The 18,465-nt window shown below is 43.3% G+C and overlaps 2 protein-coding genes across 4 annotated transcripts; one reads left to right on the top strand and one right to left on the bottom strand.

Moving 5' to 3' along the window:
• Positions 1 to 1,883: 1,883 nt before the first annotated feature.
• Positions 1,884 to 6,141, bottom strand: LOC311020749 (protein phosphatase 1 regulatory subunit 35-like). The gene is made up of 6 exons (XM_084020951.1): positions 6,037 to 6,141; positions 4,128 to 4,359; positions 3,928 to 4,036; positions 2,847 to 2,962; positions 2,663 to 2,753; positions 1,884 to 2,377 (listed from the first exon to the last, which is right to left on the bottom strand). Exons 2-6 carry the CDS (start codon positions 4,356 to 4,358, stop codon positions 2,100 to 2,102), a joined length of 825 nt encoding a protein of 274 aa, XP_083877077.1. The 5' UTR covers position 4,359; positions 6,037 to 6,141; the 3' UTR covers positions 1,884 to 2,099.
• A 359-nt stretch (positions 6,142 to 6,500) lies between these two features.
• On the top strand, positions 6,501 to 17,430 carry tk2 (thymidine kinase 2). Of its 3 annotated transcripts, none has more exons than XM_084021567.1 (10): positions 6,501 to 6,810; positions 7,875 to 7,912; positions 8,087 to 8,161; positions 8,342 to 8,395; positions 9,650 to 9,739; positions 9,864 to 9,937; positions 10,787 to 10,875; positions 11,654 to 11,733; positions 11,858 to 11,938; positions 15,796 to 17,430. In XM_084021567.1, exons 1-10 carry the CDS (start codon positions 6,633 to 6,635, stop codon positions 15,880 to 15,882), a joined length of 846 nt encoding a protein of 281 aa, XP_083877693.1. In that variant the 5' UTR covers positions 6,501 to 6,632; the 3' UTR covers positions 15,883 to 17,430. The 3 variants fall into 3 exon arrangements, with proteins under 3 accessions (XP_083877693.1, XP_083877695.1, XP_083877694.1); XM_084021569.1 differs by having other exon boundaries at positions 7,800 to 7,912; XM_084021568.1 differs by having other exon boundaries at positions 7,797 to 7,912.
• The last annotated feature ends 1,035 nt before the right edge of the window (positions 17,431 to 18,465 follow it).

Raw genomic sequence — 18,465 nt, 5'->3', positions numbered from 1 at the left:
TTGATTCAAATAAACATGTGGTTGGTCTTGTTGATATTTTAAAACCATGTGAGCGAGGGGCAATGTTGCGCTGCGCAGCATCCGGTATAAATGGGTTAAAAATGGATAATGGATTGCATTATCCCATACTGTTCAGGATGCCTGGACACCTCCCTTTAGAGGACCCAGGACATGCTGGAGAGTTTTGATATCTGGTCTGGTCTCGGACATCTCAGGGTCCCACAGAAAGAGCTAGGAAACATTGCTGGGGAGGGGGATGTCTGGTATTCCCTGCTAAGTCTGTTGTCCCCACTACTCGGCCCAGATCAGAGTAACATTTGGAAGGAATACTTTTCTGTGTTTTGTGGGGAGCAAATGCCAAGACACGTTCTTTGCATTCGTTAGCTAATTAAACCAATTTGGGAGTATTGAATTCTGTGAAGGTGACACATTTTGGCACCATTTTCCATTTTGTACTTCAAAGTGCTCTCTAAAACTAGGCCTGCAATGATTTTAAATTAACTAATTTTTAAATTAAGACTTTGTCCACAAGTTTCACTTAGTACATCATTGGAACCCTGTTTAACAAATATATATTTAAAATTAGATTACCCAAAACTATGCCCTTAAACACCTCAGCATACTCAATTCAGTATTTATAACTTCCAAAATGATGGACATTCAGTGCATAGTAAGTGGAAGATGCATTGTTTTGGGCATTAATGTGTGTTGTGAGAACATTTCTGGATCATTTGTGTTCAGATTAGGGCTGCACAAAAAATCGTTAAAAAATCGCGATCTCGATTCACACATACACGTGATCTCATTTCTACACACGGCGATTCTGAAGCATTTTATATCTCGAGCTGCATCACAAATGCTCCTATTTCCTTCCGGATTTTTTGAAGCGCCCCCAAACGCAGCACTGCCGCCCCTCAACCTATGGTAAAGCGTCTTTACAACACGTGATTCAGTGGAGGAAGCCGCCTGCAGTTGAGTGTTTGGAAAGAGAGAAGGTGCGTGTCCACAGGCAGCGGCGTTTCCCCGCGTCCCATTCATTGCGCCGGGCTCGACTCGCCGCCTCGGGAACGCTCGCGAACGCTCGCGAAAATCTTCTAAACTGAATGTTGTCGATCTAAAATAAAGACAGATTCAGCAACTGCATAGCTTATTTCTCGCTTAAAATGTTTTCAGAAACACCTTTTTGTGAACTATTTTTGTAAAATAAGAGAAAGTTTCCAAATGAGCCGCCATGTTGGTCTGCGTGAACTCCGGAGCAGACAGGACAGCAGTGAAAGCGATCGTCCAATCAGGTGCAGCCATGAAGTGTACGCGTGATTGTATGAAGGAGAGCGCCTGTCAATCATCATCTAGTGGCAGCCCACCAAGCGTGCAATACTTAAAATCGCCCGTGTGTTTTTTTTTTTTTTTACTTTGGTAAAAATGACTTATCTTCCAATGATAGAACTACTACTATGGCTCTGCCAAAGCAACAAACGTTTTTTTGTTTTGTTAAAGTTCATCAGTGCAATAAACATTTTGTGGAAAAAAATCGTGCAAGAGAATCGTGATCTCAATTCTAAGCAAAAAAATCGTGATTCACATTTTTTCCAGAATCGTGCAGCCCTAGTTCAGATGATGTATATGATCTTTAAATGGTTAGTTATAATGAAGATTATTTAATGCCTCGTAGAGCTTATCGGGTCCAAAAAATACAGCCCCTCCCTTCCTGAGCCCGTGCAGGTTCTGTCCAAGCCCAATTAGGCCAATAATAATTAACATTAACATAAAAAAATAAATAATGAGTCGGGTCGGGCAGAGAATCTAAATTCTAATGCCTCTGCAAATTGATAGAATGCAACCTTTTCTGTCCACATCAGTCATGACATCATCACAGACCGAAAGTCTTTGAAAAAACTTTATTAAAAAAATGTAGCTCTTCACAGGAATAAAAACAGATTTTAATTTACATTAATAATTTAAAATATATAAATATTATTATTCAATGACATCAAACACAGTCTGACCAATAAGAGCCTCCAGCTGGAGTATCTGCATTGATCCAAGATCTCCTGAGTGTGTGTGTGTGTGTGTCTGTCTGTGTGTGTATCAGAGGCCACTCAGCATCTCCCTCTTCTGTGGAGGTCAAAGGCTGTGTAGGCGGGACATGACAAAGGGCGGAGCTTGTAGTTGACAGGCTCCTCCTCCAGCGGGACAGGCTTCTGTCTCAGGTGGTCAGAGGTCATGAAGAAGAGTAGCGAGGGTCCTTCTGCTGCCTTGTTGCTCTGACAGGGGGGCGGGAGCCTTTGCTGCAGCACCTGACTGATTAGCTCGTCCTCCCGCACGTCAACGCCGACCAATGAGGTGAAGAGAAGCTGAGAGCGAGAGACATTCACTTCTACAGACACGGATAGAAAGAAGAGAAAGTAGAAACTTAAACGAGGTTGTGAAATACCACACGTATATGGGCCTACTTCAGTGTAAGTTGAAAAGGAAATCTAAACATCGAATGTAAATACAAACTTAAACAAAATTAAATCTGCAAGCAGCGATGATCCGGCCCTCCTGCCTTCACGTATGTCGGGGTACATGCATGTTCATGACCATGGGACACCGTTGACATGTTATGTTATTTATTATAGTTGATTCGTTAAATAGTGGCGTGACATTGTGTGTGTGTTACCTTCAGTAGCTCTGGTGTTGATCAGGGTGTTGGTCCTCCCTGACCGCTGTAGAGTCTCCTGAATGGCCTTCTGGGAGTTAAACTCTGCCCCCTGCAGGACAACAGTGAGGTTACCATGGGAATCAGCGGTTAATGAGCTCAGTTGTGATTTATGGATAACTGAATACTGATAAACGTTGGGAACCTGCAGTGACAGAAGCTCTGCTTTGAGAGCCAGAGTAGTATTTAGCCCCGCCCTCTCCAGAAAGCCTGGATCTTGATTGGATACTCCAGCAGGGGGCTCCACCAATAGTCTGGGGGCTACAGCAAGCAGAAAGGAACAAAAAGAAAAAGATTGATAAGTGACCCCACAGTCTGACTGATGAGAACACAGATATAAATACAGCTAGAAAGGTGCGTAACTGTGACGTAAAGCATTTATTTAGGTTTCAAGTCTATTTTCAACAATACGGAAATATGAGGTTGATGCCAATTTAAAAGGCACAGAATACCTCAGTCTCAATGCAGTCAGCTGTGTGTGAAGCTCCATGAGCTGTTAGCGATAACCAAACACAGCATTCAAAACAATAAAACTGTATACACATACAGTCTGGTTTTGCCCCACTGAGTCTCCCTGGGGATCGGCTGTGTCATCACTAGTGGCTGCTGGTTTTGTTGTTGTCTTTGCTGCATGTCACCCCCTTTTGGGTTCATCCAGCTGTGGTAAACCAGCTGACGTGTGTCTAACTAGATCCAGTGAATCCAGCTTGGTGAAATCCACCGAGTACCTCTGGATGATGTTATGAACTCAGACAGGACGGGGTCTGGTTTCCCGGTGTATCTGGGACTTCGACATGTACAAAGCAGCACTAGTGCTGATTTCAGCCTCACCTCCTCTCCAGCACGTCTAGTGTGAGTGACACTTATCAACACAAATTATCCTGTGGTCAAACTAGCACGAGTAACTTGAGGAGAAAATCTGCTTCACGTTTGGTGATAACACACCTTAAGGTTCTCCATGTGAGCACATGGAGGTCCTGGAACAGAGCCGTACTGCCAAGGTATCATTACTGCAATATATTACTGCAAAGGGAAAATTAAATTTTATTTAACATAGTGGGCCTGACTGAAGGGCAGTTTTAAGAGGTGGACACATAGATGGGCACAAGTACATTTGCTACTTACACAAGATGGCGGCAAGATGGCAATGACGTCACTTTGTACCAGGTGTAAAATATTACCCTCAGTTAGCCCCCCCCCCCATTTAACTGTCACAAAGTGGTTACCATGGTGAGAGCTTCTGTTCCTCTTCGGACCTCTGATTGGCTGCTGAGGTGGGGCGCGTCTGCTCTGCTCTGCTGTTACCGTGACTACCACCGGCTCTTTAAAACGCACCTGCAGGATACGGAACACAGAATGATGCCATCACACCATCACACTACAAGATGGTGTTGTCACTCTCACACTCTCACACTCTCACACACACCTGCATGTTCCCCCCTCCTCCTGTCTGTATTTGGGGCTTCAGCTGTGATTGGCCACTTTGCTGACTTGGGGGCTTCGGTTGTGAGTGGCTGGTCTTGGTAGTGGAGCCGAGTGTGACGGACAGGTCGAGTTCAGGACAGTGAATCAGAGAGGAATAGGAGGAGGAGAGCGGAAAGGGGTCCGGGGCAGGAGGAGGGGAGGGGGGAGGGGAGGGGAAGGAAGAGTAACTCATCCTGTAAGGAAACAACAGAGACATTGATTTTTAGTGGAATGCTCCTTTAAAGAACATTTTTATCCATTACATCACGAATGAGTCTCTGATGTGAACACCATCATCTTCATAAATAATTCATATTAACACCTTTTAGACATCTTTGTAAGATGAAATATGACATACATAACCAGAGAGCAACACACACACACAAAAGATGAGATAACAAACTGACTACCTCCGTCTGTCATACTCAACTCCAAAGACCTACTTGACCTTATTTTAGAACCAGAAAGAGTCCATTTTATATATCATTTAATGTAATATCTTTGGGTTCTGGACGGTTGGCTGGGTCCTGCATTTAAAATCATAAATTAAGCTACAGTAAGAAAGTATATGAAAGTAAAACAATGCTGGGTTAAATGTGTAATAAGAAGGTGAAGTAGTAGAAATACTTGAAAGGGTTTCATTCCATTATATTAATAGTGTTTAAAAGAAAAAGTGTTCTGCTGCCGCCCCCCTCACGTTTGAGTCCACAATGAACATTCTGTTAAACTACTTCATGACTCCTCAGTCAGTCTGCATAGAGTTTAAGCTGAGACTGCCTTGTCATACCCCTGATTCCCAGACAGAAGTTTAACCTCACCTAACTCCCATCACTTAGATATTTCACTTAAGGAGAACGGACCCCGTAATGTACGCATTGTGTGAAATATGTGTGTGTTGTGTTAAAGATGTGAGCAGGTTAGAAAACTAGTACAGTTTGCTTCCAGATAGTTTCTGGTGTTAACATGGGTGGGGCAGTTGTTGGCATTCCTCTCACTTTAAGGTTGATATTATGGCAACATTATAATGGTCTGTTGCATTATATTACATAAGCATAGGTCTGTGACTGACCAGCACAAGATTTGCTACATTTTGGACAAAAATTATGTATGAAGAGTGAGAATTATGTTAAAGATCTCAAAAATGTGGTGTGTAGCTGAAAGAATGTAAGCATAACATTTCAAAATAGAGCATCATGTTTATGTGGTTTGCATACAAGACATGTCAACACATGTCATAACAACAAAGCTTACTGGTAAGTTTTTAATATTTGGATGGTGTCTGACGCTAAAACATGCAAGTTAGTGACCGAAAAACATAAGAAGAAATAAGAAGCGGTCACACAATAAATATTTGAATCTCAACAATTACTAAGGACAGAAGCTGTGAGAAGCACCAACTACCTCAAATTGTACACATACAGTATTTGAGTAAATGTAATATTACTTTTCACTACCGGTGTGTGCAATACTGCTTCGTTTGATCACGTTGAGTTGTTTTAGTATTGTGATATCCCAATACTTAATTCAATATACGTGAGATCCACGAACATGAAGTCAGAGCAGCAACAGGTTGATGTGAAGGATAAGTCAGTTAGCTAGTTAGATGCTAGTTTAGTTCCGTTTGCTAGCTAACATATACGTAGCTCGTAGTCACGTAATACAGTTAATAAACGGGTCTTTAACAGCGAGTTATGACGGTAAGTTAGCCCAGAAATGGACGTGAACAAAGTTTTCGGTTAGCTAAGATAGCTTCCACTGGCTAAGTGAGTTCCTAGTGGCTAATGTTAAACCCGGACACGTCCGACGTTAAATACATGTGTCTCTGTTTGTTCAGTAAATCTGTACCGATAACAGATTATTATCTGTGTTACCTTATTTAGTTAATCCGATCAGAAGCGACCCACGGCGACACAAATCCCCCGACTAAGCTAACTGAGAATTTAAGCGTCGTTATTCTTCTTCTTCTTCGGTTAAATTTAGGGCAGACTACACACAGGTATTCAGCCAGCTGCAACACTGCCTCCTATAGGATTTAATCGTGCACTGTCATCTAAACAGCTTTCAAAACCTCCAATCCTCCTTTTCTCCGCTCCACCGTTTGTCCAGGTCCCTCCAGTTTCTCACAACTGCTAAAACCCTAAATCCCAGTCTCTGAACCTTAAAAACCTTAAACAAATGTCCTAGTTAGCCTCATTTTGCAGTGGGTTTTGCAGTTGTGAGAAACTGTCATTAGAAGCCTGAACCACACTTCGCAAATTGGTGGCGGTAATGCGCCGTAACGTCGTTTGCCAACCGCCATAATTCACCCGAAGAAGAAGAAGAAGAAGAAGAAGAAGAAGAAGAAGAAGAAGGAGGAAGGAAGGCAGAAAGGAAGGGGCGTCCTGACGAATCCAGAGAAGAAGAAATCCCTCTTCTTCTTCTTCTTCCTGTTTGCTATGGCAGTGACTCGAGGGGTGCTGACAGGTGTATGTGCTGCGACATGGTGATAACTGGTGGTCGTGTGACGTCGCTGTTCAGGGCTGCGGGACTCCTGTGTGCTCGGCGTGCCGGGACTCCGTCACTGAGCGCGTGTGGATCGAGAGGGGGACCGTTATCCGACCGGAGCCCCGGGCTCATCCAGCGGGGAGCACACAGCGCGACTACAGGTCAGTATGTAGAGTACACACACACACACACACACACACACACACACACACACACACGATGGACATCAGTAAATGACGTAGTGGTAGTGACGTAGATGACTTTAACACTTAGCTGTAAAGTTGACCTCGAATTATGAAGCTAACTGTTAAACCAGAATCCAGATGGATCCAGATCCAGTTGCTGCTTAGATCCACCCGTCGCTCCTCCACAGTCATATGGTCGAAGATGCCGAACTTGAGGTTTCAAACCCGTAGTCCACAAACCAATAGGTGACATCCCAGCGAGTATGTCCACTTCTTGTGTACAGTCTATGGTAACCAGTCTCTGAGGAACCGAGGCAGTGATCCAGGTTTGTGACTGCCCCTAATAATCAACCATGCCTTTGTTTTATTCAAGCTCGTATAAACTTTTGTATTTACATGAACCAGTTCCTCTCCATAATATGACTTTAGTGGTTTTAGTTTCCGTTTGTGGGTTCTTACTGCTACGAAGGAGGATTCAAGGTTAGCGAGGTAACTTCAGGTTTAACTTTGGATTTTCAGCCCAACGATGGGGGATCACGTCTTACTCAGTAGATCACCATGGTAACCGATGCTGTGCACACCTAACCTCGTCTGGAGCAGGTGACATGTCTTACATTCAGTCTGTGGTCAAATGCTGCAAACGTTAATGTGACCACGCTCGCAGCCAGCTCGGGATCTTCCCGTGTTTTTAACGCCGCCATCGTAGTTCCCCTTAGCGGGATCGCAGTTGTTGGAGATATTTGAGCCAGATAATCAAAATATACTCTGGTTTGAGAAGTGGTTTAGTCCAGACCTCTGACTTCAGGCCACACTAGATAATAACCGACCCAGAACGTGACGCAAGCTACGTCTGCCTCTAACAAGGAGATCCAATCAGCTTAAGACTTCTTCCCCCACTAACACTCAACTACTGTACCTGTGATGCATGCTAACATGTTTCTGTCCCTCTCATATTGCCATAGCAGACTGACCTGAGAGGGGCCAGCACTGGGAGTTGTGGGAAGTGAAGTCTTGTCTCACTATGTTGTCTTCCTTCCAAGGCAAGCTGGTGCGAAATGGGATGGATAAGAAAACAGTGGTGAGTCTCCACCAGTTCTACACTCATAATGTTTGCTAGTATGGATTCTGATTATTACCCGTCTTGTACAGTGATTACATACTGATCGTCATGCTTCATATAATACAAGGTCATACCTCGTATCATAGCTCTGGGCCGGCCTGTTGACATCTGTCTCTCTGCCACTGTTCTCAGATCTGCATTGAGGGGAACATTGCCAGTGGGAAGACGACCTGTCTGGAGTATTTCTCCAAAACTAGCAATATCGAGGTAAACCTAAACAAAGTGCTTCTACAGTAACAACAGTATCGTGGTGATTTGCACACACATGCTCCCAACAGGAAGTTTCACGTTCAGAGGACTTTTGGTGTTACTGCTGAGTCATGACTGTGCGACGCTGATCATCGGAGATGTTCACTAACGGATTGTCCTCTCTTTTCCCGGGTCCAGGTCCTTACAGAGCCCATCTCTAAATGGAGGGACGTCCGTGGAGACAACCCTCTGGTATGCACATGACCGCTGTTAGCATGTTGTCATCCTGTTGACCTGACATCAGGGCTGAAAATCTTCAGTACCGATACCTCAAAGAAATGATTTTGGATACTTACTCTATATATTCATTTATATATCTATTCTGCTCTGTGGTTAATGAGCCGCGTCGTCACTACACTACATATCAACAATCATCCATTACATGCAGGATCTAATGCTCATTCACACACGCTGATGGCTCAGCCTTCAGAGGCAGTCGCCGGGATCAAACCACCGATCCTCCAACCGGAGAGAACCCGCTGTACCTCTCAGCCACAGCTGCCCGAGAGAACGTGTGAGATCAGAGCACATTAATGATGGTGTCGTTGATATGAGCGGTGCATGAATATAGAGGAAACGTGGTCCGTGCTCCGGCCACACGTTGAAACTCTCCCATGTTGCCTGCAGGTGAATGTTTGTCTTGTTTTCTCTGCTTGTAGTGCAATGGTGCAACTAATAATTGGGTAATGCTACCCAGCCCACCTCACATTACCCTTTTTGGTAACACTTTCTATGCTGGACATAATGTAAGTTCAGCATTCATAACGCATCATACCTTATGCCCAAGTGAGTGTTTGAAGAAGAATCTGAGTCCTGGATGTTACACAGCACATTATTACTACCACACTTTAGCCAGTGATGAAGACACAGAGAACTGCTCTAACAAATCATAACAGATTATATTTATATTATAATCATATTACAGATTATTATTATAGAATCGGACCGGTGTCCACAACCTTTGTGATATGCAGTGACACTTTAATGTTTCTCTTTAATCAGTGTGCCATATCAACATCGAGGTTCACATTAAGTTCAGATGCGTCATTTTATTCTTCACATAGGCAACGTGTATAGTGACATTTTCAAAAACATTTTTCTCCCATAATCAGAACATTGTAAATATATATGAGTGCTCTATGGCTGCCATCCACAAATGAGTTCAAATCATGAACTCTACCAACCTTCCTCCACCCTTGTTGGATGAAGGCAACGTGTGAGTCAGAGTAGGGCGTGTCTTCATGGAATGCTAGTGAAGAAAACAATAATGGCGATCTGATTTGGATTGTAGCCTAATGGTGACACTATCAGAGTTGGAGTAATTCATCCTCTGGTGACCATGATGATCCAGCTCCACCTGGAGGAAATGCATCCAGTGTTTGTTGAGGAGTGAATTAACGTTGTGCATGTCTGCCATGCTGCTCGTGTCTGTTTCCGTCCCCGCAGGCTCTGATGTACCAGGATCCTGAGCGCTGGGGCATCACACTGCAGACATATGTTCAACTCACCATGTTGGATCAACACCTGGCAACCCTGGTGAGAGCAGTGTTCACTAGCCACACGCCGATCTTATCGTATTCTAGTTCATTTACACTCTTAAGCAAAAGTGACCTCGTCAGGAAATCAGCCGTCTGTACTCAAAGTTTCCTGTCGGTTGCAGCCGGCCCCCGTCAGGATGATGGAGCGGTCCATCTTCAGTGCCAAGTACATCTTTGTGGAGAACCTCTTCAGAAGGTATCTGTGGTTTGAGACACATTCATGCCTGGATCCCACCCAGAGACAGAAATAGTGCTAAACTCACACTGTCTGGATGAGACCGTTTCTGCTAGGAAACAACATAGTCGATGGAATGTTCCATTATGGTTTAATCTTCTCAAACCTCAGTAGAGACACTGATGACGTTTACATGCACACACCTATTCCACTTTATTGTTACTTTGATGATTATTTATGACAATATTCAGAATTTGATATGTGTCATGTAAGCATCATTCCGTGTGTGCTCTTTGCAACACATTCACTATATGCGTCTCAGCTGTTGTTTTCATGACACACTTCCTGTTTCCTGTGAGCATCACCACGGTGATGAGGATGTGGCGGTGAGCTCCTCAAATGGACCAGACCATGTAAAAATACGGAAACAGACGACGACTAACGTTATTTGAATAAGAATATGCAAAGATGCATGTCAACAGGAATGTAAATGGAATAGATTAGTAGGAATATTGACTTTTTGGGAATAATAACAAGAACTAATATATTAGGTGCATGTAAATCCTTCTTAACCAGACTGTCTATCTGACTTCTCCTGTGAATATAACACCTACTGCAGCAACCACGGGAAGAGAAGTGAGCCGAAAGGTTCGTTTGCTTTGAGTAGCAGGGATTCTGATCAGACAAACAATCAGCCAGATAGGTTAAAGATGAAAAATGGAGAAGTGTTCTGATGCCATAGTGAGAAGCCATCAATGGCTGATCCAGAATAAACATGCGGATTCCTCATTGATGGCTTAAGGGTTCTGCTGCTTCCTCAGCGTGCCGGTCGACTCCCTGCTGAAGCAGCTCTCTTTTGTTTCTTTCCAGTGGGAAAATGCCAGCGGTGGACTATGCTGTTCTCAGCGAGTGGTTTGATTGGATCACAACTAACATTTCCATTCCTGTCGATCTGATTGGTGAGAATCCACAAAGCAGAGACACCAACACACATTTAATATATGTCCTGTCCAGGGTGTACCCTGCCTTCGCCCAATGACAGCTGGGATTGGCTCCAGCCCCCCCGCGACCCTGAATACAGGATAAGCGGTAGACAATGGATGGATGGACAATAGAGCTGTCAACGTTCCTCTATAATACAATTCAAATTTCATTACATATTTTTTTCAATATTCAAATTACATTCAAATATTTAATGCTCAAATTCAGCCTATTATTAATATTAACTACACTACACAGCTTTATACCCTTGCCAATGCCATTATCGGCCATAAGAAGAACAAGCACCCAAACAATATCCAGATGAGTTGGGGTTCTGTTCAGAATATTTAGCAGTGTTAAATAGACTAGCTGTGTCCCAAGTCAGCCTCCTTCATGCTCTACCTTTTGAAGACCACGAGGCCTGTTCTGCTCTCAGATGCAATCCAATCATCACTGGCGTGCAGTGAATCTTGGGATAAGTTGGTCCTGAAGGATCCAGCAGTTGGATCCTCTGACTAAGCACGGCTGCATGTGAAGGAGTCTTTGAGATGGGACAGCTTTGTGATGCATTGGGTCTTCAGATGAATGCGGCTGCTTACTTGGGACACAGCCTGAATCTATTCTTCATTATTGCAGTGACAGAAAGTCCTTTAGCATACACATCATACAGCAGGTCATCTTCCACAGAAATGACCCTGAACACGTCATTATCAAAGAAGTATTTGTCACATCCATGACTTTGTCCTCTGTCTCCAGTCTACCTGCAGACGTCTCCTCAGACCTGCCATGAGAGGTTAAAGCAGAGATGCAGAGAGGAGGAGAAAGTCATTCCATTGGTGAGGACGGACATTCAAACGGAACAAACCAACTCTCGCACAACTGAAAGGAAAATCTGTTCTTTAGAGAGTGTGAAGGTGAACATTTTGTGACTGGGTCACTATTATGCCATCTGTCCACCAGGAGTATCTGGAGTCCATCCACCAGCTGTATGAAGACTGGCTCATTAAGCAGAACTCCTCCCCTCTCCCTGCCCCTGTTCTTGTGAGTGACCGTTCATCCTGCAGCCGCTGACTTGTGGTGTGCCGAGTTATGAACATATGCTTTTTGTCATGTGATGTAAAGTGTTCAGAGTCCTGGACTAGGAAGCAGGGTTTGAGGTGAGCGAAGTAACTTCAGATTTAACTCAGGATTTTCAGTCAAAAGGAGGTGGTTCACTTCTTACCAGGTAGATCACCATGGTTACTGATGCACACCTGACACCTGGAGCAGGTTATGTTTGAGATCAGAGATCTCTGATCTCCGCCTCCTGACCAGTCAGAGCTCGATGTGAACGTTAGATAATATTACACTAATAAGAAGAAGGTAATGTCATAATCAGACTAAAGTCACCTCAATTTAAACTGACGAATGCAGGAAGGACAGCTGTTAATAAATCACTGTGTGAATATGTTTATGAATAGACTTATAATATCAATGTCTCATACTGCTCCTTTAATGATGCTGATTATCAGACATGAACGGACCTTCTTAGCGCTTTGAATTCTGTTTTAGTCTCAAGTCTGTCACACCACAAGAGCTGCAGCTGAAATAAGGAGTCGGAAAGTGTGAATTCAATAACAATACATCCAAGCAACACGATTAATTAATATAACACACACATCAGCAGTGGCTGGACCAATGCCCTGGTCCAGGCTGACATTGCAAGTTCTGGAACAGCCAATTCCTTCATACAGGCCAAACATGTCACCAAGACCCGCCATGCACACCAGGTCACGGCTGCAAGTCTCTATACACTCCTGCAACAAGCGTACAATGAAGAGTGCATATCTGATGATAAAGATGTCATGCCACCTATCAGTCTATCTTTTGAGGAGTGGTGCATTCAGCAAGCAAAGGCCAGTGTTCACTTTGACTACTGGCATAAGACCCTGTCATTGCAGCTTCTCGTTCTGCGGTACATCAGGTCCATTCGTGAAGGCAACTTCCAGCTGTACGTTGAATCCCTGACACAGATCATGCCCTGGATGTTCGCCCTAGATCACACACACTACAGCAGATGGCTTTCTGTACACATCCGTGATATGATGACTCTTGCAGACAGACACCCAGCAGTCCTAGCAGAATTCATGTCCGGACATTTCGTGGTGCACAAAACCAGCAACCAGTTCTCTGCCATGGCACTTGACCAGTGCCATGAACAGAACAATGCCATGGTCAAAGGTTCTGGTGGGGCTATCGGACTGACTGGAAATCCAGGAGCACTCAGACGCTGGATGGTGGCAGGACCAGAAATCGCCAGGATCACTAAAGAGTTTGAAGAACAGGCAACAAACCAGAAACATGGACTCAGTGACTCAAGACACCATGAACAGCAACCTGGAGTGCAAACAGCATTCCGAAAGGAGGTTAAGGCACTCGTCACAGTGCTGGAAGAGATGGGGAATCCATTTCTAGAACACAGCCAAGATCTTTTAGTCATTGACACAAGAGACATCGTTGATACCCAAGTTGCTGATGCTGTAAGAAGGATTATTACCCTTGGTGAGGAGCAGTACACCGAGTTTGTGACCCAAAGGCTGGAAAGGTGTACAACACCTATCACACATCCTCTTCCAAAGAACAAGTTGCCACTGTTCAGCAGACCACCTGTCAAGAGCAAAACAAAAGAGAAGGCACAACTTGCCGCACTGAAGAGTGACTGTGGCCTTTTTTCAAGACTGTACATTTCATGTCAAACACGAGATGGAGACATCAACCACTTCTTTTCCCATGAAAACCAGGCAGCACCTCCAGCTCTGTCAAGTGGAGAAAAACTTCGGTTCGGGGTTAAAGCAGATCTGCTTCACTGCCTGGAGTCAAATCTGCCCGAAAACAAGAGTGTTCCTGAGACTGATGCAGTAATTCTAGATGGTGCAGTTGTGGTTCAAATGCTGAATCCAAACACATCAAGAACATTTCAAGAGTATGGAGAAACAGTGTTTGTACCATACATCTCTGCTCAACTAGAGGTAGGCGACCGTGTTGACCTTGTCTGGGATGTATACCTATCTGCCAGCCTGAAAGCCTCAACAAGACAAAAGAGGGGAAACGGCATGAGGAAAAGGGTTGCTCCCCTTACTGTGATGCCCAAGAACTGGAAAGACTTCCTTCGGTGTGATGAAAACAAAACAGAGTTGTTTTCCTTCCTGGCCCGGGAATCCATTAATCTGCCTGTAGCACAGGGCAAGGAACTGTATGCAACAGATGGAACTGGAGTCCTCTGCTCTCCTGCTGACTTATGTGTGGCCCGCCTTGCCCCATGTTCGCAAGAAGAGGCTGACACTCGGCTACTTCTGCATGTGGCAGATGCTGTGCAGAAAGGTTGTAAGAAGGTGACCATACGTACCGTTGATACGGATGTGGTGGTGTTGGCAGTGGCTTCTTTTAGCAAAATAGCTCCTGATGAACTATGGATTTCCTTTGGTGTTGGGTCAAGTTTCCGGTTTATCGCTATTCACGAAATGGTTGCCACAATGACTCCTATCAAGTGCCTGACTCTCCCTGTCTTTCATGCTTTCACTGGATGTGACACTGTGTCTGCATTTGCTGGCCGTGGAAAGAAGACTGCCTGGGAGACATGGAAGTCTTTCCCAGAGGTCAGTGATGCTTTCCAGGAACTCCTATGCATGCCAAGTGAGGTCAGTGTAGAGTCCATGTTACTGCTGGAACGATTTGTGGTGCTCATGTATGACCGAACCAGCGAGAGCATGTAAGTGAATGATGCCAGGAAACAGCTTTTCTCCCAGAAGTCCAGGAGTTTAGAAAACATCCCTCCAACCCAGGCTGCCCTCAAACAGCACATCAAGCGTACTTGCTTTCAGACGAACATCTGGAACCAGTCACTGGTCCTGGATCCAGAGATGCCAGAGCCATCTGACTGGGGCTGGACAAAGGAAACCACTGGTTGGCAGCCACTCTGGACCACTCTCCCTGAAGCAGCAAAGTCTTGCCATGAGCTGATCCGCTGTAACTGCCAGAAAGGGTGCACTGGACGGTGCTCCTGTCTCAAAGCTGCACTTAAATGTACAGATCTCTGTTTTTGTTCTGGAGACTGTTAAGATAAAAAAAAAAAGAATTATTTAAAAGTTAAATAATAAATCAGTTAATTATAATAATAAATAAATACTATTATTGGCATTATTATTGGCATCATCATTATTGGCATCACAATTACTGTTGTTATTTTGGAAATAAACAACCATTTTGCACCGTTCACCTCCCTATGTCTGCATGATTTGACCTCCATATTGATTTAAATGCATTTTCTTGAATTCTGGTGGTTTCAAATGTATCAGATACAGAATGGGCACCCAAAAGTTAGTGGGAAATGACACCTTAAGTGTTTTTCTACTGTGTTTGGTTCCAACGTGAGGCACTTTTGAATATTATTGGCGGCCATTTTGGATTTGACCTCTACCGGGCCTCAGAGGTCAAATCTGACTTCCCTCCAAATCTGAAAATGAACCTCATGGTATAACCTAACTATGGTAGAAGTTTCATGTATCTTTCAAAAAGTGCACAATTTTCATGGTTATCCGCTGTACTACATGTAAACATAGTCAGATCTATGGTGATCTAGATGGTCAGTGATATTATAAGTCTATTTACACATTCACATGATTTATTACCAGCTGCCCTTCCTGCCCTTTTCAGTTTAAACGGTTGCTTGTATCCTGTAATATACTTTTTATGATTATACTTTGTCAATATTATAGTTTGCTCTTGGTCAGATGCTACAAACTCCACCCCTTTTCTGTGTGGCGTCATAGTGACCACAAATCTGTGTTTTGTTTCTGCTGCAGCAACTGCCGGTCTGTAATTCTGTATTTGTGTCCGTGTGTCCGTGTGTGTGTGTGCAGGTGATTCCTGCTGACCATGACCTCCCGAAGATGCTGCAGCAGTACGAAGAAAACCGAGACAAGATCCTACCAGCGAGCTGTCTCTGATCCCCAAACACACAATTACTCAACCACACACACAATATTCTATCATTTGGATTTTTAGACGTTTGACACGTAATTTTCCTACATTGACAACTTTGTACCAACTACAGTTCAGCCAAGATGGTTTCATCAGGGCTCATAATTAGTACCTTTATTTACAAAAGTATTCTCACCTACCCAGTGTAAAGGAATAAATCCAGATCAGGTGAGATATTACACTGATCCTCAGCTTTCCACTTCTAAAAAAAGGAATCTAAAAAAAACTCCTCTGACTTCAGACTGTGAGCTTTAACTCATTCCTTCTACGCTGTGTGTATTTTTCTTGTTCAGATGTTATTTATTAGTTTGTTTTGTAGTTGATGAAGTTCATCCTCAGGACGTTGATGGGTTTTAAACCTCCATGAGTCCGATGACAGGATGTGATGGTCTTCACAAAGCCACCTCAGGTGTACGTGTCCGTATACCACCATTCCACCTGCTGCTGATAACCTGCATACTGTATATATATACACACTGTAAAGGGACTTCATTGATATGTTTTTTACATGATGAAAACCATGTAGGGTTGAAATGTTTCCCTGTAATTCCCTTTTAATGAAGAAACCATAGTTAAAAATGTTTGCCATATTAAAGTGATGGTTCAGAGTAAAATGCACCTTAGGTCATTTCCACCATGACATCCAGCCAAATACCCCCTCAGAAGCATTTTTAGCGATGGTCAACATTGGTCAAGATAGCCGCTATCAGCCGAATGGCTTAGTACTAGCGCTATGGTACAGTGTGTTTATCTCGTGAATTACCCCACTAATAATGCATGGAATGTTACCAAACTTCTGCAGTAGTCCACATAGGGTCTGTACTCGCTAGCGCTGCGCCAACACCACTTCCGTGTTTACCCAGCCGATGCCGTCACGCGAGTTTCACGCAAGAGTATGAAAAAGTTTTGCTGAATTTTTATAAATGCTTGTATTATCAGGACAAGTGTTGACCTGATAATACAAGCATTTATAAAAATGTGTTGACCTGATAATACAAGCATTTATAAAAATGTATTGACCTGATAATACAAGCATTTATAAAAATGTATTGACCTGATAATACAAGCATTTATAAAAATGTGTTGACCTGATAATACAAGCATTTATAAAAAATTCAGCGAAACTTTTTCATACTCGTGAAACTCGGGTGACGGCAAGAGCTGGGTAAACATGGAAGTGGCGTCTACACCGCGCTAGCGTTAGCAGCAAAGGATAGAAGCTATCAGGCAAGTGTTCTTTTAAATAAAGTCCTGGTGTACTTTCAACCTTCAAATGCCTCGTTTTGTGAGTATGAGATGTATGAAGGCTGTAGGCTGACAAATAGTTCTGCAACTAATGATACTCGGCAACATGGTTCAAAAATGTACTATTGCTATTCACCCCTTAGGTCAAATATTTGCCCACGCGGTATTCAATTCAAATGCTGTTTGATTTTCATTATTTTGTTTATCCCTTCACACATTGTAATTTTTCTATTGCTCTTTTAAAGAAACATAAATTATTGGTGAACAGAGTCACTGATTCTCATTAATTTCTTTGATGTACGAGGAGTCTTTGGACCTGGTGGCCCGGATCTTAGAGGTCTTCTGTGTCAAAACCAAATAACCATCAGGCATACACATCAGAGGAAAGGACATTGTCAAAACTGGGGCATTTCATTTCTTTCTTCATCAGAGTTGTTGGGGAAGATCATTAGTGTTTTCTGAATGCTTGAACACTAATCGTGACTAATCGTGATGCATGCTTTTTCACTCATTTTGCAAGTTAATAATACACTTTTAGCAAAATGCTATGGCCAATATAAGAAGTGGTCATGATCACGTGACCCATTGGTTTGTGGACTGCGGTTTCAAAGCATCGGGTTTGGCATTTTGACGCCGTCTTTGAATTTTCCAACCAGTGAAGGAAGTGACCATATTTGCACTGTAGAGGAGCGACGGGTGGATCTGATGAACACAAGCAGCAGAGCGTCACCCCAAGCAGGAACCTTAATGGATCTGGATCCATGTGGATTCTGGTGTGAAGCTGCTAACAAAGCTTCATAATTCAAGGTCAACTTTACAGCTAAGTGTTAAAGTCATCTTAGTAGCTAACCGCATTGGTAGTGTGGTAGCAACCAGTCAATCACCAGGTAGCCCCGCCCCTAAAGCATCTCCTTGACTCTAAAAGGACCATCATACTCCTAATTTACTTTGTGGTTAGCGTGTAGATTTTTGCAAAAAAAAAAAAAAAAAGTTTCAAAGACAGTGCTGAAGCAATCAGAAACAAAAATATGGAATATAGATACTTAATGCCTATACCTAATTTGCAATTTTCATCCAAAATGTATTTGTATGTTACATTTATATACAAACTGTTAAACTTGAATTTACAAGACACTTTTCATTGTGAACTTGTTAACATTTGTGTGTGAACTGGTCTGGATTTGTGTGCTGACTTTTGAGACTCTCCTGATTGGCTGGATTCACAATGCATTTTTTTCAACGAAGAACTCTCTGTAGCCAATCAGATGCCTCCCTCGTATTCAGCCAATCACATGACTGCATTC

Source organism: Eutrigla gurnardus (assembly GCF_963514095.1).
Source record: "Eutrigla gurnardus genome assembly, chromosome: 11".
NCBI lineage: Eukaryota > Metazoa > Chordata > Actinopteri > Perciformes > Triglidae > Eutrigla > Eutrigla gurnardus.
The sequence above is the reverse complement of the archived record's forward strand: the minus strand, read 5'-3'. Positions and strand labels throughout refer to the sequence as shown.